The following is a 27,268-nucleotide window of genomic DNA, read 5'->3' as shown; positions in this document are numbered from 1 at the left end:
ATCAGCAAGCATGTCTAACCACTGTCTGTTTCAGAGGAGAAAATGAGCCAACAAATATAATCCGTGCAGTGCAGCAACTATTCTGGAAACTCTAAAAACAAACAAACAAAATTTCCTCAAAGATAAGAGCGAAACAAATACTTCTACAGTGATGAAGCCCACGGGGGCACATTACCTGTTTATACTCGGCAATGATAGCTGTAGTCTTCTTGATTTCATATTCCGCCTTCTCTAGCTGTTTCCTGAAGACTTCTTTTAGCTATAAAGAGTAAGAATGAGAAACATCAAGACTCAGTCAAAATCTTTACACATTTCCACCAATGTCCATATTCAAGTCTGCCTGATTCCAAGTCAACAACGATGTAAACAACTGTTGAATAAGGGTCCATTCAGAAGCTATCTTTATTCTCATGAGTCTAAAACAAAAAGCATCAAGGCAAACACTGCATGTGCTCTCGATGCTCTAACACAGACTACTGAAAAAACACTTCAGGCCTTCTTTCTCATCTCATATCGACTCTGTTGTTACCTCTCTGGAGGAAGGAACAAGAGGCTTTTGGGACTGGAGTCAGAAATAGAGGTGCGGACTAAAGAAACACTGACTTTAGAAGTTAAAGTGACACATGATGCAGTACTTGTTACAGTCACAGAAATACTAAATTATGAATGCTGAACCTGAAACCACAGTTATTTCTGTAGCTTGGCAGCTCAAGAAGAAGGTTAGAGCAATGAAAAGGTTTAGATGTTACCAGATAAAAGGGAAAGAATTCAATTCTCCCAAGATGACCAAACGAAACCCAACCCTGGTTAATCTACAAGTACACAATCAGAAAACAATTGATGAATTTTGCTTTGCAGCATCCCAAAATATGAATGGAGGATACTTGGTACTTCCAAATTCACAAGTTATTGAAATTGATAGCTGCACTTCTCATTAGAAGATTTGGGAGTTTCTCCATATTTGCTACATTCTAAAATTTTAAGAGCATTTGTAGGTTATACCGATTCAAACTTATTTGTTTTTATTGGTCTCTGTTCTTTATCTTCCATAATTCAAGGACATCAACCATGCCCTTTGTCCCTTCTGCCATAAGGCTCCACTGACTCAGGGTCAACTTAGGTAGCTGAGAGGCTTTGAGTAAGTTCACTCAGTTTCTCTAAGTTGTAGTTAACTCATTTGACAAATGAGAATAATCTCTATCTCACAAGGGAACCATAATTAAAATAGGATACACACACACACACACAAAGGGAAAATCATGGATTAAATTCCTTTGTTAATAGCTTTATTCTTTCCCTAAAGTACTGAAGTGGGCCCTCAAAAAGCAGGAAATAAAAGAGTAAAACCCATCAAAATGCCAAGATCAAACCAGATAATCAGCCCCTGAATATTTTTGATTACATTAAAAAAAATTCCTGGTCCACTGTAATTGCCAAAACATTTCATTATTTAGGGAAGAAAAATGAAAATCATGGAATACTTTTTATAAATTCCAGAAGATGCTAAATAACACATCCTTTCATTAGTAACTTTACTGGAACTTTTGCTGGTTGCTTGGAAGGAGGTCTTTGAAATGCTTTGTGTTCTGTTTTATATTTAGTATTATTGATGTCTCCGAATGAGATTCATTAAAATAATTGAGCTAATCGTGCCTGGCTGGGACAGAGATGGAGACCACTGGTGAAGCAGCCTGCTCTTCCTTAGGGAAGCCGGAAGCTCTGACTCCAGCTGTCACGGTCACCTCTGGGGCTCCTTGGCAATGGCATGTCTTCCAGCTGATCACCCTCACCACTCACATGAAGACAGGAGGGAGCTAACTTCAAGGCTGGTTCCCAAAGGGTTTCTTTCTATTCCCTCAGAGAATACCATTTGAGAGTTCTGCCAGGAACAGAAATGTTGGTGCTCCTTCTTCAAAGCCATCAATCCAGAAAATGAAGCATGACTGATGGAGGCAAATCTCAGCAGAGATCTCTGTAGGCATCTGGCTTAACGATCCTCATAAATGACTTCAGAGAAGTCAGTCATCTTGGAGATGCGACACGAAATTTACAGATTTGTCACAGCTCTTGGGTCATAATTCCAAGTTCTTAAACTTCGAGAAGACTTTACGCTCTTGCTAGACATCTCAGTGAAGGCAAATTCCTGAAAGCTGTTCCAGGGTGGAAATGCTGCCACCTCTCCTAACACCCTTCAGGAGAAATGACTCAGTGCTACTCACATGTACCGCTTTAGCACCAGCCTTGATTTAGAACAAATTTAACTTTACTTCCTATTTAACTGATGCTGGGAAAGATTGAAGGCAGGAGGAGAAGGGGACGACAGAGGATGAGATGGTTGGATGGCATCACCGACTCAATGGACATGAGTTTGAGCAAGCTCTGAGAGATGGTGAAGGACAGGGAAGCCTGAAGTGCTGCAGTCCATGGGGTCACAAAGAGTTGGACACGACTGAGAGACTGAACAACAACAACAACTTTACTTCTTGTTTATAGTGTTAATCAAGCCCAGGAACCAATGCACCTGCATGAAGACCAGTTACCCATCCCCTGCATGCCTGTTACCTGAGCCGTCTCTTCCTCCTGCTTCCTCTTCTCTTCTTCGGTCTCCACCAGCCTCTGTTTGGTCAAGAGAAGCTCCTTATTCAGCACATCTGCCTTGTCTTCTGCCTGCAAATCAGAGCACATTAGTCATGAGGAAGGTGAAGAAATCATGTACATACTTTATGGGGCAACACCCCCGGAAGCCTTTCTTCCCCTCTGGCTCACCCAGGGGTGGGGGGTGGAGGTGGTTGCTTTCAATGAATGCCAACTAGCTACGGCATGCTCAGCACACGTTATCTCTAATCCTCAGAGCAAAAATTATTTTCCAGCTAATGATAGCAAGATTTGAAGAGATCAAATAACCGGACTGGGACACACATCTAAGATCAGAGTCACAGTCTGAATTCGGATGTGAATGGCATGGAAGGGCATGCTCCTTCTAAGTGTTTCTTCCACATTTTCAGCAGCCACAACAGCATAGACTCTGAGGCTATGGTAGGACGGGATGAAGGGCTGGAGCCTCCCTGGGAAGCTTCTACCCGGTGATGTGTGGGGCGGAGCCAGAGAGGAGGAGGAACAGACAGGCTGACCCGCAAACCACAGCTCGGTGAGCAAGTTTAAAGATCAGCTGAGGGAACCTGGCCCTTCAGGCTACTCACAACAGCAGGGAGTACAGTAAGGACAAATGAAGACCAAAAACCCGTAACAGGAACAGCCCAGAGGCAAACTGAAGTAAGGACCAGGAATCCAGGCACACAAGACCGTATTTCTAGAACAGCCAAGAAAACTCAGAGAGGGTGCTCTGCTCTTAATTTGGATACAGAGCCAAAATTCACCATGAAAGCAGTGTGTGTGTGTACATTTAACTTAGTTAACGTGTGTCTGCCTGCTTTACACATTAGGGCCCTTACCTCACCCTTTAGGTCTTGGCTTCAAGCTCACTTCCGCAGCACAGGGTGGCCTCAGCCCTGTCCCACTCAGCCCATCCGAATCGGTTCCCCACCCTCATCTAAACTTGTATTCCCCCTGGTAGCACTTGCCCCGATCTAGAGTGATAAACTGTGTGTGTGATGTATGTGTCTTGCCCACTTGGCTGCAAGCTCTAGGAGGCAGGAACCCTCTTTCCTGCGCTCATCACTACACCCCCAGCACCAAGCCCAGGACCGGAACAGAGCTCATGCTCTGTAAGTGATTACTGAGTGAATGGACGTGGTTCTCTGAGTTATCAGAGAAGCAGGCTTGGGGAAGGGGGCCACAGGATGAGTTCAGCAGAGAAAACGACAGACACTGAATACAGGCAGCTCTTTGAAGAAGCCATCCCTGGCTGACAGCAGCAAAACGCTGTCGAAGTCATTGTGAAAACTGGCCAGGTGGCCCTCTGTCTGTGTTTTGCGGCATCTCCCACATGTCCAGATGGCCGGGCCAGCACAGTCTGCTGGGTCCTGGCAGAGAAACTACCTTCCAGCTTCTCGGCTCTGTCTTCCAGTTCCTGATGTCCCCACAGCCGAGGGCTCAGAGCTGTTTTCAGATAACTTGGAACTGCCGGGTAGTTAAAGTGAAAAATTCCTTCTGAAGACTCTGATATTTGTTCTGATACATTAGATTTCAGGAAGAACATCTACACGGCAAAAAACACATCCTAAAAGGAGAGGTGGGCCTCAAAAAAAGCAACATATATACTACAAGTTAAGTTTTAATAAATGGTAAGATACTAGATGATTGATACTGACTATGGACACTCAAAATTGAGAATTCTAGAGCTGCAAACCTGATGACAAGTGACCCACAAAGTGGGAGATGCTCCCCAAAGTCTCTAATGAAGGGTCTCCCAGTGGCAAATCAAGAGCTTGCATTGGTGGATGTGCCTCTAATTCCCCGAGAGTTTGGTTCAACTATCCTTCAGTTGTTCCACTATGGCATTAGCCTTTGAAAATATTTTTACGTAAAAAAAATTCAATTTTCTAGTGAAAAAAAAAAGAGGTCCTGATGGCTTCAGTGTTTAAGTGAAAGTGTTAGTGGCTCAGTTGTGCCCAACTCTTTGCAACCCCATGAACTCCAGCCCACCAAGCTCCTCTGTCCATGGGAATTCTCCAGGCAAGGATACTGGAGTGGGTTGCTATTTCCTTCTTCAGGGGATCTCACTGACCCAGGGATCGAACCCAGGTCTCCCACACTGCAGGCAGGTTCTTTACCGTCTGAGCCACCCGGGAAGCAAAAATCTTATCAGATCTGTCTCCCTAGAATGGCTGCCCACTGGTTAAGGTTCTACGCCAGAATTTCTGAGTGACAGCCTTGCTAATAAAGACGACTGCACTTTAACCTCCTCTTACTGTACCCCCAGCAGGTTACATTTTGTAAAGAGAATGGTCCTTTTAATAGCACATATCATGACACTCTGAAACAAATGTTTTCTAAGCTTGGTTTCTCGAAGGAAGATTCACTCAAACTGTGAGCCTTCTGTAAACCTCTGAAGAGTCGATGCTATCCTAACATTTAGCACCAAGCTTCTGAAATTCCTCAGCATATCTAAATATTTACAATTTTGGAAAGTTGGTTCTATAAGAAAAGGGAAAAAAAATCCACTTCCTTGAGGAAATTTTTAATAAACACTTAGATACGTATGATGAGAAGGTCTATCATTTTTATGTACACATAAAATGTACACTGCTGCACGTTCTTCACGAGGCCAAGGTCAGGTGACCTCACTCTATTTCTGTTCTCAGATCTGACATCTGTAGGAGTTGCTCTGGGTCCCACATGGGAAAAGTCCCTGGAAGCTGCATCCAGAATTTCTCCTTCAAGCTTGACAGTGAAGTAGGGGTGATTCTGCTCATCAAAATACAACCAGATCTGAATTAACGTCCTCCTCCTTCTAAAAACAGTCTTCTGAGTCTCTGTACAGCCAACCTCTATACCCTGCTTAAGTAGAAACCATCTTTTAACTTTAAAGGCATCTCCAGGAACAGAATACTAAACAGACAGATATTCAAATTCTATCTTTGTGCCCGAATGATAAAACCTTCACCACAGTTTGATAAGACTGAGTGGACACTTGTCATTATCATCTTCTAATCACGGACCAACATCTCATAATGCCTTATTGATATGAAACCTTCTGAAAGTGTTAGTCTCTCGGTTGTGTCCAACTATTGGTGTCTCCATGAACTACAGCCTGCCACGCTCCTCTGTCCATGGGATTCTCCAGGCAGGAATACTGGAATGGGTTGCCATGCCCTCCTCCAGGGAATCTTTCCAGCCCAGGGACCAAACCCAGGTCTCCTGCATTGCAGGCAGATTATTTACCATGTAAGCCTTCTAATTGTTATCTAACTTCTATGATATATAATATGCAGGTCAGGAAGCAACAGTTAGAACTGGACATGAAACAGCAGGCTGGTTCCAAATCGGGAAAGCAGTACATCAAGGCTGTATATTGTCACTCTGCTTATTTAACTTATATGCAGAGTACATCATGAAAAATGCTGGGCTGGATGAAGCACAAGCTGGAGTCAAGGGTGCTGGAAGAAATATCAATAACCTCAGGTATGCAGATGACACCACCCTTACGGCAGAAAGTGAAGAAGAACCAAAGAGCCTCTTGATGAAAATGAAAGAGGAGAGCGAAGAAGTTGTCTTAAAACCCAACATTCAGAAAACTAAGATCATGGCATCCAGTCCCATCACTTCATGGCAAACAGACAGGGAAAGAATGGAAACAGCAACAGACTTTATTTTCTAGGGCTCCAAAATCACTGCAGATGGTGACTATAGCCATGAAATTAAAAGACACTTGCTCCTTGGAAGAAAAGTTATGACCAACCTAGACAGCATATTCAAAAGCAGAGACATTACTTTGTCAACAAAGGTCCATCTAGTCAAAGCTATAGTTTTTCCAGTAGTCATGTATGGATGTGAGAGTTGGACCATAAAGAAAGTTGAGCACTGAAGAATTGATGCTTTTGAACTATGGCATTAGAGAAGACTCTTTAGAGTCCCTTGGATTGCAAGGAGGTCAAACAAGTCAGTCCTAAAGGAAATCAGTCCTGAATATTCAATGGAGGGACTGATGCGGAAGCTGAAACTCCAATACATTGGTCACCTGATGCAAAGAACTGACTCATTTGAAAAGACCCTGATGCTGGGAAAGATTGAAGGCAGGAGGAGAAGGTGACGACAGAGGATGAGAGGGTTAGATGGCATCACCGACTCAATGCACATGAGTTTGAGTCAAGTCCGGGAGTTGGTGATGGACAGGGAGGCCTGTAGTTCACGGGGTTGCAGAATTGGACATGACCTGAGGGACTGATCTGAACTGAATTGATGACATATAAATGAGAGACACAGGCACTTGATCTGTGATTACAACATGAACCAACTTCTCAGAAGGCTCCGCTCTAACATTAGGGATGGGGCTCTTTCAAAAATGATTTCTCAAAGGACTAACCAAGGCAACTGTTTAGTTGAAAACAGAACAAAAGAATGTGTCACTTGTGACAGGCAGTGTCTGATTCAACACAAACTCCCTGTGGTCAGAAGGGACCTGGGCCCAGTCTGCACTGGGAAAGCACTGGTTGTGTCTCTTGTTTTTGTTCCTCTGGAACAGAAAGAACAGGAAGGGCCTGAGGGCAGGTAACCAAAACTGAACTGGAGATGCATCTTTTTTTCATTTCTGATCACTGAGAAGTCCTTACTGAAGTCCTTACCCCAGAGGGTCGGGGACAAGTTGTCAAAAGAGAAGGCTCTGTCAGAGAGAAACATGAAGAGCTGCTGGTGCCCAGGGAGCCTGAAGCCAGCTCTAAAATGACATGGGTAGGAAAGAATGTGTTTTTTTTTTGTACCTGATTACCTATTTAGTGTTTATTTGGTTTTCATATTGTCTCAAATACAATCTGCTTTCATGCTTGCTTAATGTTTGCCAATGTTCTGCTATTTGAATTAAGAGATTTGATTTTGATTAAGCTGGGAATGAAAAAGCACTGGGCAAACTGGGTAAAGGCAGGCAAAGCCTCAAGCTAATGCCCTTCCTCGAAGTCTGGAGGGGCCAGGTACCTAAACTGCAGGGACAGCTTTTCGATATAAACCCCACTCGGGCAGAAACTGCAAGATCAGATTTTAGGAGGAGATAGCAAGTTTTGAATTAGCAATTCAATGGCATAGCAATTTCATTCTTTCATCTAGATAATAAGCTTCAAAAGGCAGAGGGGCCAGGTCTTTACTGTTTTAAAAAGAGAATGACAGCCATGAGGGGGGGAAATAGAAGGAATAAATGAAGGAATCTTTTCTTTTGGGACTGATCTAGTAGCTCCATGAGATACCTAGGTACTCAATAATTATTTCAGGAGGACTCTAGCAACTTTTCCAGACTAATCTACAAAATAAATTTATTGGAGGTGGAGAAATAATTTTTAAAATAATACATTTTTCTGATCATAAATGTTATAAGGCATGTTATTACTTAACCAAGGGTAAAAATATTAGTCGTGCTCAACTCTTTGCAACCACATGGGCTGTAGCCTGACAATCTTCTTTGTCCATGGGATTGTCCAAACAAGAATATTGGAGTGGGTTGCCATTTCCTTCTCCAGGGGATCTTCCTGACCCAGGGATTGAACCCGGGTCTCCCACATTTCAGGCAGATTCTTTACTGTCTGAGCCACCAGGGAAGCCTCTAACCAAATGCACTTAAGTAATTTAAGGTCTTCTTAGAAAAGATAAATAATTGAAAAAAAGTATAAAGATGAAGATAAAAATTAGACTTACTCTTATCACCCAGAGATATCTAATAGGAACATTTTTTAGAGTTTTCAAAAATTAATTTGTTCTTTATTTTGATTTTTGGGTGCCTTGGGTCTTTATTGCTGCACTTAGGTGTGTTGCAATGAAAAGGGAAAAAAGAAGAATGAGTTTTACTTTCCTTTCCTGAGAACAAAGAAGATGGAGAGAACAGTGAGCAGGCCTAATCACTCCTAGTTTTTCTCTTAACAGGTCCTAATTTGTAGCTGTAACTAAGCTTGCTTTTCTGCCCGCTAGCTCTGCGTGAGCTGCCTCTGCACCTACTATCCTTTAACTCTATGCTAATTAATCCTGTATCTGGTGCTCACTTCACTTTACAGCACTCTCTTTACAGAGCACTCCATAGTTTTTTCTCTTTTTACATTATAGAAAGAAGGCCACAGTACAATACACAAAAGACAACAGGGTCAACTACTAGGCTATGGGACTGCCAGAACCAATTAACAGGCTGAGGGAGTCTGCAACTGTTTTTGAAACAATGCAAGAGGAAGAATACAGTATCTTTACACCTTTGTTCCTCATCACTAACCCCTGAGGGCAAGCCCTCATCTGTAGAATCCTCTGGATGCCTCATGGGCTTTCCTGGTAGCTCAGATGGTAAAGAATCCACCCCCAACGCGCAAGACCTGGGTTCGAATGACCTGGGTTCGACTGACCTGGGTTCCATCCCTGGGTTGGGAAGGTCCCCTGGAGGAGGGTATGGCAACCCACTCCAGTATTCTTGCCTGGAGAATCCCCAACAACAGAGGAGCCTGGCAGGCTAGTCCATGTGGTCGAGAAGAGTCGGACAAGACTGAGTGACTAGGCAGAGCACAGATTCCTCATGGAAGTGGGGCACAATTTTCGAGGCATGTGCTTGCTGTGCCCCTTCTGCCAGCTGAGGATTAAATTCACCTTTCTAGTTCCCCCAGACTCTTGTCTCTGTATTTTTTATTAGGCCTCGGTAGTTTGTGGTGGCATCAGGCTTTTCTCTAGCTGTGGTGAGCGGGGAGGCTCCTCTTCTTTGCAGTGCCTGGGCTTCTCATTGTGGTCGCTTCTCTTATTGCAGAGCACGGGCTCTAGATGTGAGGGCTTCAACAGTAGCAGCACACGGGCTCAGCAGCTGCGGCTCGCGGGCCCCTACGGCACGGGTTCCGTGGTTGTGACACACAGGCTTAGCTGTTCCTCGGCACGTGCAGTTTTCCCGGACCAGAGGTCAAATCTGTGTTCCCTGAATTGGCATGTGGATTCTCATCTACCGCGCCACCAGGTGAGTTCCTCCCGTAGCAACAGTTTGATGTATTTCTATTTTCTTGTCGGCCTTTCTCCTGTCACAAGGTAGATTCCAGCCTCCTTTCCTTTCCTCCAGGATGGCCCCGGGTGAGCATATATCCCTTGCAATTTAGATGTAAACATTATACACAGATAAATTTACTTTTTAAAAAATATTATTATATCATTATCTTCTCATTGTTTTTAAAAAATTATTCCAAAAAGATATTTTACAGATGTGCCTTCATCCTTTCTACTGGACATATACCTTATTTCATTTTTTTATTCTTGTAAGTAACACTGCAGTAAACAACTTTGCATGTATATTTTCATGCAAGTCTCTATTTTTTGGAAGGAAAGTTATGACCAACCTAGATAGCATATTAGAAAGCAGAGACATTACTTTGCCAACAAAGGTCCGTCTGTTCAAGGCTATGGTTTTTCCAGTGGTCATGTATGGATGTGAGAGTTGTCTGTGAAGAAAGCGGAGCGCCGAAAAATTGATGCTTTTGAACTGTGGTGTTGGAGAAGCCTCTTGAGAGTCCCTTGGACTGCAAGGAGATCCAACCAGTCCATCCTAAAGGAGATCAGTCCTGGGTGTCCATTGGAAGGACTGACGCTGAAGCTGAAACTCCAATACTTTGGCCACCTCATGCGAAGAGTTGACTCATTGGAAAAGATCCTGATGCTGGGAGGGATTGGGGGCAGGAGGAGAAGGGGATGACAGAGGATGAGATGGCTGGATGGTATCACCGACTAAATGGACATGAGTTTGAGTAAACTCCGGGAGTTGGTGATAGACAGGGAGGCCTGGCATGCTGCAATTCATGCGGTTGCAAAGAGTTGGACACGACTGAGCGACTGAACTGAACTATTTTTTAAAGGATAGCTTTTCAAGTAATGGTAGATATGCCAGTTGCCTCATTTATAAAATGGAAGATTAAAATACCTGCTTAATGGAGTCATTAGGAAAATTAAATGAGATGATGCTTATAAACTGCTAAATAAAGTGCTTGGTGAATAGTAGGAATTCAGTAAATATTTAATTTCACTATTGTTCTACCTTTTAAAGGCTAAACATATAACAAATACATTTCACACAAAACTTTCAATTTACAACTCTAACTCATTTCATTGCATCCCAATTAAGTCTAACTTCTTAAAACTTTTTTTCCTTTTAGATTTATTGAGATAGAGGTGACATATAGCACTGTGTAAGTTTAAGGTGTACAAAAAAATGACCGAATTACATACATTATGGAACAATTACCACAACAGATTTAGTGTAAAACTTTTTCACTCAGCTAGCCATCTTAAGAAAACTATTAATGGCTAAAATATTCAAAATGGCAGAATCAAGTGTCAGTCAAGGTCATCTGGAAAGTTAATATGGAGCAAAAAATTTCATTATAGTACTGAGTCACCACAATGGTCTTACTTCTGACAGAAGTAAAACAGTCAAGGTCATGCTGGGTCAATGGCCCTGTTGAATGGGACCCTTCTGCCTTCTTTGGTTCTGACTCTCTTAGTCACACATTTTTCATTTTGCCTCTAACAGCTTGCAAATGGGCTGGCTGATGCAATTTGTGATCAAAAGGGCAATTCCCACCCCCATAGGGCTGCTGCTTCCACCTTCTATTTCCTGTCCCAAGCAGCACAGTTTCTGTTTTATTTTGAAACTACAGTTAGCGTTGACTCCTTCAGCTTTCTCCTCTCCCCTTTCAGCACTTTTCTTAACAAACAGTGGTTTTTATCTCCCATCTTACTGTGGTCAATCCTAAAGGAAACAAACCCTGAATACTCATTGGCAGGACTGATGCTAAAGCTGAAGCTCCAATACTTTGGCCACCTGATTCAAAGAGCTGACTCAATGGAGAAGACTCTAAGGCTGGCAAAGATTGAAGGTAGGAAGAGAAGGGGGCAGCAGGGAATGCCATGGTTAGATAGCATTACTGACCCAGTGGACATGTGTTTGACCAAACTCCAGGAAACAGTGAAGGACAGGGAGGCCTGGTGTGCTACAGTCTATGGGGTCACAAAGAGTTGGACACAACTTTGCAACTGAACAATAGCAACAACACAAACAACAACTTACTGTGGTTAAAACTTCTGAGCTGCAAAATTAGCTGTTTATATGGGAAAAGGAGTTGTGGCAGGGACCGTTTTTAAACATTAAAAAAAAAAAAACCTTCCATTTTAAACATCCAATCATATTTATATTACCAATGGATCTGCATTTTAAATATTGCCAAGGCATACTTAGAGTACAGGTAAAGCCTTTTTTTTAAACAGATTCAGCCAGTCTAAGTTTCAACTTTTTTGACCCTGCGCCATTGGGAATACTCACATTTTAAAAGTTAGAAAATAGTATGATGATTTTAAAACTGTGCAAGATTCCTTCTATATTGCCAATTATTTCCAAAGACACTAGCAACGGAAAAACAGTAAGTCCTAAAGCTATGAGTACTGTTGGAAAGGACGAGGAAGTTAAAGAATTTAAGGGCTTCCTAGCAACAGCTAATGTTTATTGAACACATACTACTGTAGTGCTTTACTTCATTTAATTCTCACATCTTCCCTATGAGGGAAACACTGTTTGAAACCTACAGGCAAGTTAAGGATGGCCCTGGGTCATGTGTTTAGTAAGTGGTGATGCCAGGATTGACACCCAGGCAGTCCTGGCTCTCTGCCCCTAGGATGCCTGTCAGTCCACCAATACACATATCTCAATGTACAAGCTTCATATAAAATCCTCACATTTACTATAGATGAGAAATCTTGGAGCAAAATGTATAGTAACTATAAAATGTTAGAGTGGCATTAATATACTCCTGGTGACTGATATTTTCAGGTAATGATGCTGTAAGTCCTTGGTTTAGGAAAAGAGATTAAGAGGGCATCCCTGCTGGCTCGGTGGTGAAGAAGGCAAGAGACGTGGGTTCAATCCCTGGGTCAGGAAGATCCCCCAGAGAAGGAAATGGCAACCCACTCTAGTATTCTTACCTGGGAAATCCCATGGACCGAAGAGCCTGGCAGGCTACAGTCCATGGGGTTGTGAAAGAGTCGGACACCACTTAGTGACTAAAACAAGAGATTAAGAGGAGCGACACCAGAGAAGCTTAGAGCTTTTTTTTTTTTTTTTTAAGTATCTTACACACGCTGTTTGGAAATGACTGAAACCCCAAAGGCTTGTGTTTTTCACCATCTCCAAGGAGCACAACAGTCCCCTCCCACCTGCCACTCTCTTGCATGCCGCCCACCCATTCACCCGTCAAGCAGCTGACTCAGCAACAAGCAGAGAGCAAGCCCTGGTGGGACTGCTCTGAGAGCAACTTGGTCCTTGCCCTGGAGGACGTCACCACAGTCTTATTTCTACCTCATGAAACCAGGCTTACCTGATCCAAATCATTCCGCAGAGCAATCTTGCTGGTTACTAGTTCGTGAGCAAGGTCGTCATTCTCCTGTTCCAGCCTCATGCTGGCCTCCTGTAATCTCCGGTTCTCCCTCTGCAGAAAAAGAGCAATAGCCAGAGGTGGGCATTAGTGCCTGGACGTACTATCAGACACCGATGGAGCTGGTGAGGAAAGACAAGCGACAAAAACAGCAAAGTGAACTTTTGGAAGTGTCAGAAGGAGAAGGCGCGAGTGGCACAGGAAGGCAGGACTGCTGTCTGGGAAACAACGGTGGGTTAAGCGAGCGGTGCAGCTGCAGAACTCTACCCGGTGAAACTACAACCCCGTCAGCCCCCCAGACAGGGCTTCATCATAAAAACCATGCCACGGAAAGCAAACTTTCCAAAGCCACCCCCAATCCTGTGAGATTTTCATAGAGACCCAGAAGGCAGACACAGGCAAGTCTTTGCTGGAAACATGCACGATAATCCCACCCTGGACCACAAAGGAAACTGCACGACAGTAGGGATGAAATTGCGAAAACCGCTAGGCATTTCTCTGAAATGTTTTTCCCATTTCAGGGTTTAAATTAATTGAGTATATTTAAGATACACAGTTTGGTCTGTTTTGCTATCAACTGATATTTTCATTCTTTTTGGATATGAAGGCATTTACTTTTTTGAAGGCCAATTTCTTTGTTGGTATGAGCAACAGTCCTTATGATAACGTCTCAGAGTTTGTTATGCTTTTTAAAAAAAAAAAAAACACAAAACTTCAAATTAAAAGATTCTGGGTAAAATAAATGGCTGAGTTGGTTTTTTTTCCCCTTGAACTCCCAGAAAAAAATGTGAAACAGCTCTATGATGAAAGAAGCAAGTCACTCATTCTTATGAAGCATGGACTCCCCTTAACCAGTCATTATAAACTGTGTACATTCACTCTATTTTCCCAAGAGCAATTTAGTGTCCTCCATTTCAAAGTATCAAAAGTGCTGTCTTTGCTATTGTTAGCAGTTACAGATGATTCAAAAGAGAGCTGACAGGAAAGACATCAATGTGATGAGACCTTCCTGTTTTTCAGATTTACACTCCCAACAGCGTTTTCTGCAAGCGCGGCAAAAACTCAAGACAAAGCAGTGTTGCGCAACCAGAAGACGAATCTACGCCTTCTCTACGCCCTGGAAGGCAGTGTATCAGACTGGAGTGAGGGGCAGAGGGGTAGAGCAGAGGGAGGGGCAGGGAGTGAATTTTATCTTCTATAGAACAACCTGGACTTGAAAAGAGGAAAACCTAACTTCTTTTTGTCTTTTAGAAACGGGCTAAGAAACAGATGGTAAGGGCAAAGCCTGAGACTCTTTATGGAGGCAGAAGATCCAAAAACAGGGCCAGCAGAGAAGCCAAAGAACAAACTTGCACGTTGACTGCACTCAGGCAACAGGGCCCACTTCTATCTTTTCCTTTGGAAAACACAGACTGGGATAGTCGGGAACAGTCAAAACATTTTTGAAAAAGAGAGCTACTGAAAAAGAAAACAATCCCAATAGAGTGTTAACACATAAGTAAAAAATATCTAATGACAGGAGAAATCTGCATGCTATCTTTGTATGTATTAATGTGCTGTTTAGTCGCTAAGTGGTGTCTGGCTCTTTTGTGACCCCATGGACTGTAGCCCGCCAGGCTCCTCTGTCCATGGGATTTCCCAGGCAAGAATACTGGAGTAGGTTGCCATTTCCTTCTCCAGGGGATCCTCCCAACCCAGGGATCGAACCCGCTTCTCCTGCATTGGCAGGCGGACTCTTTACCACTGGCCCACTGGGGTAGCCTGTATGTTATCTTATGAGGAAAAAAATAGACAAGTAACTAGAAAATCCCATTTTTATAATAACACAAATAATATTAACTGTGGATAGTGGATTATTATTATTGTTGTCTTTTTTTTTAATGTTTCCAAGTTGTCTACAATAAATTTGTAATACATGTGTTTAAAAAGTTGTTAAAAAATAAAAAGTAATTCAGAATATCAATTTCATTGGAGAGGATAAAATGCCAGAACAAGAACTTTTTAAAAGTTTACTCCTAATAGAAGCTATGTGAAACTATAATGGGTGCACCTCTGTGACTAAGATACAATGGAATCCCTCAAAACTGCCACCTTTCCAGGAACCCTTCCCCAAGATATATTCCTGGAAAGATAGTGTACATATTTGTATGGGAAAATTATACCCTTCAAATACTGTTTGGGTCTACCCTTGAATCTTTTAGTCTGTGCTGAAGTCATCCAAATTCTAGCAGGGGATAGAGATTAGTCTCTCATTCTGATCTATCAAACTATGACCCCTTTTTGTGGGTACAACTTACATACTGGGTGGAAACTTAGATTAAAAAAATATCATTCAGAAACTTTTCCAATAAACTCCCTCCTTGTCAGAAAGCAGCAGCAATATCCAGCACAATTTCATCATAACATATTTCACAAGGCAGAATGCTTCAGGCCGGGAAGAGATTTTTCTCATTTCTTGATAAATCCCTTCAAAAGAGACCACGGTAGGATGACTTGAATACCTATTCCCAAGTGTCCTATTTCTCCTGAAGTTGCACTTGGAGGTCTCCAAGGCACAAAGAGCTCCCTCAACTATTTATTTACATTGCATTAATTTGGCACAAGTGGAAATGTTGCAGCTACCAGTTTTTCACGTTACAGTGTCAAAGGCTTAGAACCAAGTTAAAACAACCTCCAGGTAAGGGGCTTCCCTCATAGCTCAGTTGGTAAAGAATCCGCCTGCAATGCAGGAGACCCCGGTTTGATTCCTGGGGTGGGAAGATCTCCTGGAGCAAGGATAGGCTACCCATTCCAGTATTCTTGGGCTTCCCTTGTGGCTCAGCTGGTAAAGAATCCACCCGCAATGCAGGAGACCTGGGTTTGATTCCTGGATTGGGAAGATCCCTTGGAGAAGGAAAAGGCTATGGAGAATTCTATGGACTAGTCCATGGAGTCACAAAGAGTCGGACACGACTGAGCGACTTTCAGTTTCACTTCACATGAAAGGCATACAACACTAGTGGACACACACTTTGTTCAAAGAACTTAAAAAACACACCAGGTAGCTACTTCACTATTGATTAGAAATAAATGTCTGATGGGTTATGCTATATAAGAAAGAGGTATGAGCGCAGCTGAAACTTGACCGGCCATTTCCTATTACCATGATTGTCACCACTCGAACCTTTGACACAATGCCCAGGGAGTGGGATGGAAAGAGGAAGATCTGGGAGAAATTATGGGTGTCTGAGGGTCTGTTAGGCTTTCCAGGTGGCTCTGCGGTAAAGAATTTGCCTGCCAAAGTGGGAGATGTGTGTTCAATCCCTGGGTCAGAAAGATCCCCCAGAGGAGGAAATGGTAACCCTCTCCAGCAGTGTTGTCTGGATAATCCCACGGACAGAGAATGTGGTGGGCTACAGCTGGCTCCTGGGGTTGCAGAGTTGGACACGACTGAGCACACACACACACGGGGGTCCCTAAAAAGCAAAATAGCCTAGGGGGCAAGCCTACTGGCTTTTGCTCTAGCAAGAAGCTTCAGTTCAGTGTCTGCAAAGCAAGCAGCACGGTGGGGAGTGTGGACTCCTGTTCTGCACTCACAGACACGTGGGGAAGCAAGCTCTGGGGCCAAAAATGCAGTATCGTCCTCCAAAGTATGAACCTGGGGGTGGTCAGATGGAGACTTTCCGTGAAGAAGAACCTGCCCACACTTACCACGGGGTAAAGAGAGATGACATGACTTGGCTGTCTCTTCCAGCCTTTCTGAGGAGTCAAAACTGTTTTTAGAACTGACTGATTCAAGAAACAGTTTGCCTTTATACTAAAGAAGATAGGTTAGCTTTGGGAAAGGTAGTAATCTTGCCTGGTTCATTCTGAAATGTTGGCAAGGGTGTCCACCAGAGAAAGACTGAAGTGGCCCCCTAACCTCAGCCAGGGCAGAAATGCTCACACGCCACACGTCTGCCCGAGCAGATGTGCTGACCGCTCAGAGCCCATAGACAACACAGGCAAATTGCTTCCCTTGCCTTTCGGAAAAGACTACAGGAGACAAGGCTTACATAACCCTGCAAATTTACATCACACTCTTGGAAACCTCCTCCATGTCACACAGTTAACAACATGTGCACAAAAAGCAGAGAGCAACTTTTCTCCTTAGTTTCATCCCCCCTGCATAGGAGATGTGTAACCAGGAAAGTTGGATTAGTATCTTGGGGGAGGAGGATACTGCATTTTTCGGAGAGACAGACGCTGATGTTACAGACACACACAGACAAAAAAACTTACCTCCTCAAAAGTCACAGACCAACTATCGTTTTCAATCATAGGTACAAAGACAATTGAAAAAAAAAAAAAAGAATATCCAATGAAATTGCACACCTACTAATACAATTAGGAAATGGTGATAACAAAAAACAGACACTTGGTAATGCTATTTTGCTCTGTTGTTTTTCCTTAGAGTGTCATTTACTCTATGCTCTCTCCAGGACAGCTAACGTTTGATGGAAGAAATTATACTTGAGGCAGCCAATGGGAGCGAAGAGTGATACACTAAGCTCCTCCCTCTCCACACTGCTATTTGCAGTCCGCACGACTGATGCAAACGCTGTCTGTGGAACTATTTGCAACTAGGGTGTGAGTTGTTTACACTGTGTTGTTAAGAACTGGGCGGAAGGAACTTCCTTCAATGATAAAGCCAGAAAGCTTGCAAAATATTTCATCTTCAGGCATGACAAAGCCAGCAACCTTGCAAAATATTTCATCTTCAGGCAATGGAATTATATTGTTGGTCAGGGAAATGAGAAAGAAAAACGAAGGTCCCAGGTCTCCTTCGTGTCTGGGGATTGGAGTTTGGGTGAAGCAGTATAATGAATGGTGAAAGTGATTTTTTCCAAGATGAGAAACCAGAGAAATGTGAAGCTGGCAATCAGAAGAAAATAAACTCAGCCTTAAAGGAAAAAATGATGGAGAAGGAGGCGGCTTTATAAACTCTAGCTCAGTATTTTGGGTGTGCTTGCTGTCTGCTGCTATAATGAATTCTTGGCACATGCTTTTAAAGACATTCCAGGGTCCAGAGAAAATGTTTTCCTAAAAGACTCAGGGCAATTTTATTAGCAACAACACACTCAACTCTCACCTTTCTTCTTCTGGGTGCCTCTTTCAAAAGCCTTGATAGTCATCATATTCAAATTTCATCAGTTTTTTTGACATTTAAAGACAAATGCCTACAGACAAAAATGTTTAAATGTCTACATTGTAGATGAGATTTGAGAAAGCAAATCTGGATATCTGAAATCATTTCATCCTCTTCCTTCACCCAACACAGCCAGTTTTATCTTTCTGGTGGAAATTTAAACAATTTTAAATGTCAAACTAAAGAGAAAATCTTGTCAGTAGTAACTAACTGGCAGTTGGCAAACCAGACTGAATTTCTTTTAGCATTTAAGAACCATCTTAGATTATACTCTAGCACAGGGGTCAGCAAACTTTTAATGTAAACGCCCAGACAGTAAATATTTCAGGCTTTGTAGGCCATATGGTCTTTGTTGCAGCTACTCAACTCTGCCATTGTTGTGTAAAAACAGTGATAGATAATAAGCATGTGGCTGTGTTCCAATAAAACTTTATTTACAAAAACAGGCAGTGGGCCATATTTGGCCCACGGGCCATATGGTTTATAAATCTCTCTACTACTCTAGCGTATACATCAAATTTTTAAAAAGCAAATGGGTTACAGATGATGTAGAAACAGGAGTGTGATGTAATTTTCCAGTCATCCTCCTCTAACAGGAAACAAGACGTACTAAAAATTGAAGAAAAATTTTGGAGCATTAATTCTAAAGACCATTGATAAACATACTGAGAAATTCTTAATATGCATAACCTTTGTATCTCCCCTGAGTGTTAAGTATAACTCAATCAGCAGACAAGCATCATCAGAAACCACCTGCTCCTTCTTAGCTAAGTGGCTCCAGAAGCATCAAGAGAGCCTAGGTTTGCCTTCTCCACCATCCTACAGCAGTGAGTACATGAGTTAGCCAAGAGCAAAAAGAAAAAGAGCGGCAGCCATCTGAGGTTTATAGTTAAGTTGTCACAGATAGATAGAAACCATCCTCTTGATTATCACTATTCATTAAAAGCATGTGATTTCATAACAAATATTTCCAAAAGCCAGTAACATCTCTGTGATGTGAAAAATAATAAAATATGTTTATTTTCATTGGATGAAAAACATTTTTCAAAGACGGATTCACTTCTCTTAACTTCTATGAGTAAGGAAGGGTCCAATACGAAAACAAAACAAAACAAAATGGGGCAGGGGTGAGGATCATTTTTTTCCAGATATGATTAGTATAATTTAAACTTTAGCATAATTTAAAAACAAAATATGATCACTGTTGTAAATTATTTCCTTAGATATGTAAGGATAGCAAATAATACAAATACAAATTAAGCTTTATTTAGAAAACCTTGTTTGTACTATTTATAATTAAACAGCTTAATTTTAAATTACATGCAGGGACAACTGCTCTACAAAAATTAGTATGGGCAAGTAAAACCTTCTGTGAAATTACAGGAGTCATTTTCTTTCTGTTTGAATTACATTTTAGTTAAAAAAGAAAAAAAAAGTATTATGTCTAACCTCAAGAAAGAAGTTAAACATTCTAAATTTAATTATACTGAATATAGATAAGATCCTTCAATTAGAAACTATGTATTTATAATACTGTCTCCCAAAACCCAAGAGGGTTTTAAACATTCCTGATTCTTTCTAGGATTTGCCCAACCAGAATAGGTAATAATATAACCTTCATTACACTTTGGGAAATTCACTGAATTTAATTAATTAGCTGTGCTTTTTGAAGGCTTAACTCACATTTGTACAAGTAGTTCTTTCTTTAATTAAACAAGAAAAGCATATCATCTTCTAAAGACAGATGAAGGCTGTAGTTCTCTAAAATTGCCATTAATGATTACATCATTAGAAAACTAACTTCCCTCAAATGAAAACAGTTCATCATCTTAAAATAAAAAACAATATTTAAACTTCTGAACTTGATAACCACCTATTAGGTGCTTGGCTACTAATTTTTAAAATGACTAAAACAGCTGTACATATCCATGAATGTTTGTTTTCTGGGGATTGTATAAATCCCCAGATGAAAGTATACATGATGTATTTCTACAGACAACTCTTTACCTTGTATTTCGCTTAATCTGAAATTTATAAATATGCAAACCAAAACATCAGAGCAAATAAAAATCACTACACAAATCCGGCCAGGTCAAACTTAAGAAGGATAATAAAAGAGGCTTATAATAAATACTGTACATTCTTCTTCCAATAAAGTTTCCTTTCTGTATCTTGGAATCTAGTCATGAAGATAAAACAGAAAGAGTAACCAGAGGCTGTAAGCAGTCATTACAGAGCTCACTGAGTTTCAAATACAAACTTATTCCAAGACCAGGTAGCACAGGCACTGTGCATATGTATGCATTACCTATTTATAGGTTTTGTCTATGTGCATACATATATGTATATAAACATACACACATACACATAAGGATGAATTCATCACCCACTTTTGTTGGCTGGCCTTTCCCTTATAAATATGAGGACATACAGGATCTACAGTCATCGATTAACTCTGACAGGAGACCTCCCTCCTTTAAGCATGGTTCCTGCACAGGTACCTCTGGTATGACTGAGGTTTATGAAAAAAACATGGCAGGCAGATGTTAATTCTCTTGGGACATTTAGCTTGGCAGGTCTTTTTTGGCGGGGAGGACATAATTCACATTATCAAAAATTCATCTTTCTAAAATGTACAATTCAGTGGTTTTTCTACATTCTCAAAGTTGTACAACTGTCACCATTATCAAATTCCAGAACATTTGCATTATGCTTAGGGTTCCAAAATTTAAATTTATACCGATGCCATTTCATCAAGTGTTAGGTACAGGTGAGTATGCTGACATAACCTCAAGAGTAGACATTTTCATATGTCATAAAAATAGACACAAAACACATGTTTAGATAGACACAGCAAGAATGTGAGTGCTGCAAGTTATCTCTACTTTGTTGGAGCTTTAAATCCATGTCTGGTTTCCCTGAAACAGCCCTTTCAGTACCCCAGCATGCCCAAGAGAAACAGTATCAAGCTGAAAAAAAATCTCTTGGAATATCATAAGGTATGACATTTCTGGGTCTTTGTTTTTAATTGATACAACCTTCTTAATTCTCTTGAATTAAGCTAGGAGGCAAACTAGGGGGTAAACAAGGCATTTTAAACACTACAGATCCTAACTGTTGAGGAGGGATTGTTAGTGAACTGTGTAAGTTCTGACTCAATGCCTTCAAAGATCTTCCCCAAGTTATTCTTGAGAATTTTCATATCTAGGTTCCCAGTTCCTGGACATGAACAATGAATTGTAAAGTGCTTATGCCCAGGGCATAGATCTTACTCTTGACAGGATTAAATTTATAAGATGCTAAAATGTATTTTCTAAGATACTTTCCTAAGTTAATGAATAAAACTGTAATTAGTTTCTTAAACTAGATATTGACTATCTGAAAGAACAAATCTCCTGATGGGTGAACACCATGTGCTCCACTCTCACTTTGAAAATGTAATTATAACGTGAGGACCGTAACTTTACCAGGTTTATCTCCAGTACAAATTTTTAGACATTATTAAAAGGGTATAGGAATATTAGCTGAATGATGCATTAGCAAGCTATTATAATAACACAAAAAAACCTATAGAGGATATCTTATATACATAAATAGAGCATTTAAGCTGAAAAGTAGTACCTTTGTTCAAAACAAATGGCAAAAATAAGTTTAATTCTACTTTGACTTCTCAGTAAAAATTGTACACATCAATAGTATATGTGTGATAGTCACTTTTTAAGAAAATAATAATAATAGCATTGTACTATTCACTTATATGTGCCTGCTTTGACATAAAAAGGATATAAGAAACAATAACAAGTTCAGTTCCAGACTGAATTTGAATACACAATTTTAGTCTTTCATTTCCCTGTCTTCTATTTAAAGAACCCTTCCCAGACTTCACTCAGAATGATGGCAGCAATAAGAAAATCAGAATGATGCAAGCAGCAGGAGAGTTTCATTTTGGATTCTTAAAAATATTTTATAATTACTACTTCAAAGCTTTCTACAGCAGCATGCTACATAAGCTACATTAAAATTGGTTTTATTGAGCGGTGGAAATTAGCTTCCAACTATGAGTACTTTATATGGTAATAGTTATCTGCATAGCAGTATGTGGGAATTCTACTGTCAGCTAGTTTAATAAACAAAGGGAGAAACATACTTATGTTAGATTATTAGGTTAACAATACTTGGGAGAAATAGGAGAAAGAGAAGTGAGGGACTGGTGGGGCAGACACAAATTAAGGGGATATTATTCTAGTAATAATTGGGTAATTTGAGGCAGCAGGCCTAATAAGGCTAATAACAACCATTTACTGAACACCAACTATGTGCTGGGTACTTTGCATACAACGTACCTCATCTTCGCAACAATTCTTCAAGGAAACGTGTATGCTACTCATTTTACAGATGCAGAAGAGGTCCAATAATTAGTCTAAGATGCTGAACAGTGGCATAGAGGTTAAAACCCTCAACTTGGACTCCAAATCCTGTCTTCTTTTTCAGAAATTCACGTTTTGAACTCAGATCTGACTACAGAATCCATACTGCCTTCCACCACTCCTCTATGTCAATGTTCCATGCTATTCAATTCAGCAACAGAAACAAGACAGACTGCGTGGCTGCAGTGGCCGGTGGCCAGCTCTCTGACGACATAAAGGCCACTCCAGCTACAGAAGTGGAAGGCATCTCACAGTGAGTGGTTTAATTAACAATGTCATCACAGTACTTTTTTTGGCAAGTTGTTTCAGCATTGCTGGGACTCAGTGTATGAATACAGTATTCTCTTATCCTAATGTACTGGTGTGGAGAGGGAATCATTATACGTCTGTAGGAATCTGAAGAATTAAAACATGCTGAAGAGAGACACTAATATTTCAGTCAGAAAAAAGTAAGGTTGGGGTCAGTATTTCCCCAACACTGCTTTATGGAAACTGTTGCTAATTACCATTGAGGACATCACTATAACCAGCCCAACTTTTAAAAAATACTGCAACTAACTGGGATATTAAACTGAATCATTTTCATTTTGGAACTGAACTCTGTAATGAAATGTCACTGTTTTTTATAAATTTGTTCATGGAAATAAATGTTGCAACAAACACCATGACTGTGCTCAATATACCTTTTGTGGTTTTTATTTTTTACTTTTGAATGAGTTTGTATCTTTAACATTGGCTACAAACAGGGATAAGTCTGAAACATTCTTGTACCAGTCTTGGAACAGTTCGCCTTCTAAAAGTCTTTGTGGATGTGACCGTGCACAGCTAAAACCGTACTTTGCCATTTTTCTTTTTTTTTCCTCATTTTTGAAAGTAGTTGATAGCCACTTTCTCTCTTTTCTTTTTCCCTTTCTTTCAGCTTCTTATGAAGACTCCCAGTATAAATGCAACAGGTGAAGTTACCTACAAATATACAAACTGAAAGAAAAGAAATATTATGTTTGGCTACTCAGGAGTCTCCTGAGATGAAAACATACCTGGACATTGAGCAAAGTCAGAGTTAACATCAATCAAGAAGGAATAGGGGGAACGAATGTCTCCCAATTGCGGCTTTAGGGGAAAGAAGACATTGGCTCAGACAGGTGACACGTGTCTCCCATACCTTGTATCTATCCATCGGGTCTTCCTGCTGCAGCTGACTCTCTCGCATTGTCTGATATTCTTTCTCATATTTCTTTAGCTTCTTGGTTGGTACCTGCCGGGTTGAGAGGAAAACCAAGTTAGGAAAAAATCATTTACGAAACCATTTTCTGATGTGTTTCCCAACGAAGTCTCTGGCTTTCTAAAGGAGTACACCTGACTCAATGAAGGGGAGAAATCTAGACTCTCTGGTGGCTCAGATGTTAAAGAATCTGCCTGCAATGTGGGAGACCTGGGTTCCATCCCTGGGTTGGGAAGATCCCTTGGAGAAGGGAATGGCTACTCACTTCAGTGTTCCTGCCTGGAGGATTCAATGGACACAGGAGCCTGGCAGGCTACAGTCCAGAGTCGGACATGACTGAGAGATTAACACTTTCGCTTTTAAAGTTTTTCTGTAAAGGTCCCAATAGCATATATTTTAGGCTATGTGGGCCATACAGTCTAGGTTACAACTCCACTGTTGTTACTATACAAAAACTGCAGATAGGTGATATGCAAACAAATGAGTGTGGTCATGTTCCAACAAAACTTTATTTACCAAAGTGAGCTGTAGTTGGTCCATGTCTGTTCTACAGCATTGCTGGCAAAGCACCCCTTTTCCTTGTTAACGTATTTAACAGTGCTATTACTTCTGTTAGCTGCTTTTCTCAAAGTAAAATTCATTCTTCTGCCGTGTTAAAAATCATAGTTATTATTTTATAAAAAGGCTGAGCAACAAAGAAAAATTTTTAATGGAACCTATATACAGGAGAGAAAGCAGATTCTAGAACAGGTAGGCAAACGATTTCTATTTCATAATGGTTGTCAAGAGAATTAAATGACATAAAGTATCTAAAGCAACGTCTGGTTCATGGGATTTTAAAAACAGTGTTTCTAGAAAATATTATAAAAATTAATCCATTATAATCTGTCATATATTTTATATAACAGACTAAGTCTACTTTTAGGTTATTCTTGAACAATCCAAATTTACAGAATTCCTTTAAACATCAAAATCTCCCCTTAATGTTTAGGTCCTAACATGAAGCTAAAGTTTTAAAAAGAAAACAAGTGTGTTACTTGGCTAAATTCTTGGGGACTCAGTGAAGGCAAGGACCATGTGTTGATGCTCCTCAGCCTCCATCATGACAACCACCAAAGTAACTGGCCCCTAGGAGGCCCTCAACAGATTGCATTTTGTCAAGTTTAAATCCTGGCATTTAGAAAACGTGTGTGTGTGTGTGTGTGTGTGTGCGCGTGCGACAGAGAGGATGGAAAGCAGCAGAAGGAAAATAAAATAAACTTATGGTTTCCTGGGGTAAGGATTGTTTCAATTCTCTCGAATCTGGTCAGAGAATTTGTTCAATAAAAAGCAAAGACACTAGGTTATTCTAATTACTTTGTTCTTCCCATCCAAGCACACTGTGAGTACTGGAATTATTTGCTTTTTATCACAACTGGGAAGTTTCACACAGTCCAAGCCCATCAGGTAGTGTAAATCATTCAACAATCACACGACGACAATATTCATTTGGCTGACAGGGACTGCCTACCCAGGAAGACAAGATGAAAGGACACTTTCCAGCATGTTAACTGAATTGCAAAACCATTACTGAATACTGGCATAAGAAACTCTAATCTTTACTACCGTCTCCAGAGACCTTCAACACTACACTGTGGCCAACTTGAGCGCAAGGCAGAAAAATGCCACCTGCCAACTGTATGGCCTTAAGATCATTGATGAACAAGGAGGAAAATATAAATGATCACGTACTAACAAAACAGCAACGACATTATATTTCTTGACTTTGAGAAGGACAATTTTATCCAGTTTTCTTTTCTCTGTACTTATCATATACTCTGAAAACCAAAAACAGATTCTCAAGATGAAATGACAGATCACTGGAACTGCAGTCGCCTGAAGCTGGGGAGAAAAAGGAAGAAGTCCCAGCGTTTTAAGCCACGAGAGGGGTTTCCCCGGTGTCCCTAGGAGGAGGGGTCAAGGCGAGAAGTGAAAGGATTTGTGAGGAGGAGGGAGCCTACTCCAGCAGCCACTTACCCACAAGATGAGAAGGAAGTATTAGACAACATGTAAATATTTTTGTGTAGCTGAATACTGGCACCACTGGGTACCAGACTGAACATCAGTCTTACACGCACGCTAAGTCGCTTCAGTCATGTCTGACTTGTGACTCTATTGGACTGGAGCCCGCCAGGGCCCTCTGTTCATGGGGATTCTCCAGGCAAAAATACTGGAGTGGGTTGGTTGCCATGCCCCGCTCCAGGGGATCTTCCCAACCCAAGGACCCAACCCAAGTCTCTTTTGTCTTCTGCACTGGCCGGTAGGCTCTTTACCACTAGTGCCACCTCGGAAGCCCAGGAACATCAATCTTAGGAGGAAGCATTTTCTACATGGTTCTGAAATGGATTCATTCACCAGTAAGTCAATTACATATTATAAGCTTGTCTCTAGAGAATTTCTTCTAAAACTGTATTTTTTCAATTGAAACTATTTATGACTGAGGGGTTTTTGTTAACACGTAAAAGGGTGTCCTTTTAAAAGTCAACCTTGTTACTTATGTTAAGAGGTTCATTTCAAAGGGAAATATTTTAAAAATGCATTAAACACCCCTCAGTAAGCTAATCCTTTCCCATCTGGCTGAGATTCTAGGATGTTTGGCTTCATCTTGTTCAGGAAAATAGAGCAGGTTCCCAGAACAATATGTTGCTAGGAAACCTTCCAAGCTTATTTATCTTGTGCTGTGGGGTGATATTGAGCATCCACCTGTGATTGGCACAAAGTAAAAGGAAAAAAAGGTGGAGGAGGAAGGAGAGCTGATGTGAAACTCCTGTCGTTTATGAGATAATCAAAGAAAATAGACGGTTGTGGTTTTAAAAACTGTATTTCAGGACAAAATTGATTTTATTTTAGGGAATGTAATATTAAAAAACTTCTTCAGTAAGTAGTTTTAATTAAAAACACAGAAAGTCATTAAGAATTATTAAAATTAAACAACCTATGATCTCAAGAGTAGTATAGGTATATTTTCCCTTAAGTTACATAAATTTAATGTAATTGTGCACTTGAGCAATGAGATTTAAAGTATAGGAAAGCATGTGTGTAGGTTATATGCAAATACTACACGATTTTGTGTAAGGGACTTGAGTATTCATGGAGTTTGGTATCTATGGGGGGTCCTGGAACTAATTCTCTATGGATACTGAGGAATGACTATAATTACTAATTTGCCTTATTCTTTCTCAAGGTTAATCAAGCTGGCCTCAGTAGGAGATACAGAAAGCAAAGAATGAATAAGAATACAGTAGTTCCCTCTCATCCATATTGGTTGTCAGACTGCAAACAGGACCAAACTCTACGTACACTCTATTTTTTCCTATACATAGGAACAATAACAATAATAATTATAGAACAATCATTACATGCTGTAATAAAAGGG

At 40.8% G+C, this 27,268-nt stretch overlaps 1 protein-coding gene across 7 annotated transcripts in view; it reads right to left on the bottom strand.

Moving 5' to 3' along the window:
• Nucleotides 1–27,268, bottom strand: part of RABGAP1L (RAB GTPase activating protein 1 like) — a 671,327-nt gene that overhangs the window by 12,325 nt on the left and 631,734 nt on the right. For 4 of the 7 annotated variants that reach the window (XM_043922777.1, XM_043922776.1, XM_043922781.1 and 1 more), the window contains 4 exons: nucleotides 23,794–23,886; nucleotides 12,981–13,091; nucleotides 2,563–2,667; nucleotides 176–259 (listed from right to left, as the gene is read on the bottom strand). In XM_043922777.1, the coding sequence (XP_043778712.1) occupies nucleotides 176–259; nucleotides 2,563–2,667; nucleotides 12,981–13,091; nucleotides 23,794–23,886 (393 nt within the window). Of the gene's footprint in view, nucleotides 1–175; nucleotides 260–2,562; nucleotides 2,668–12,980; nucleotides 13,092–17,297; nucleotides 22,763–23,300; nucleotides 23,610–23,793; nucleotides 23,887–27,268 lie in introns of those variants that run through there. The other 3 variants (XM_043922778.1, XM_043922784.1, XM_043922783.1) reach the window with 2 other exon arrangements.

This window comes from Cervus elaphus, chromosome 14, assembly GCF_910594005.1.
Source record: "Cervus elaphus chromosome 14, mCerEla1.1, whole genome shotgun sequence".
NCBI lineage: Eukaryota > Metazoa > Chordata > Mammalia > Artiodactyla > Cervidae > Cervus > Cervus elaphus.
The sequence above is the reverse complement of the archived record's forward strand: the minus strand, read 5'-3'. Positions and strand labels throughout refer to the sequence as shown.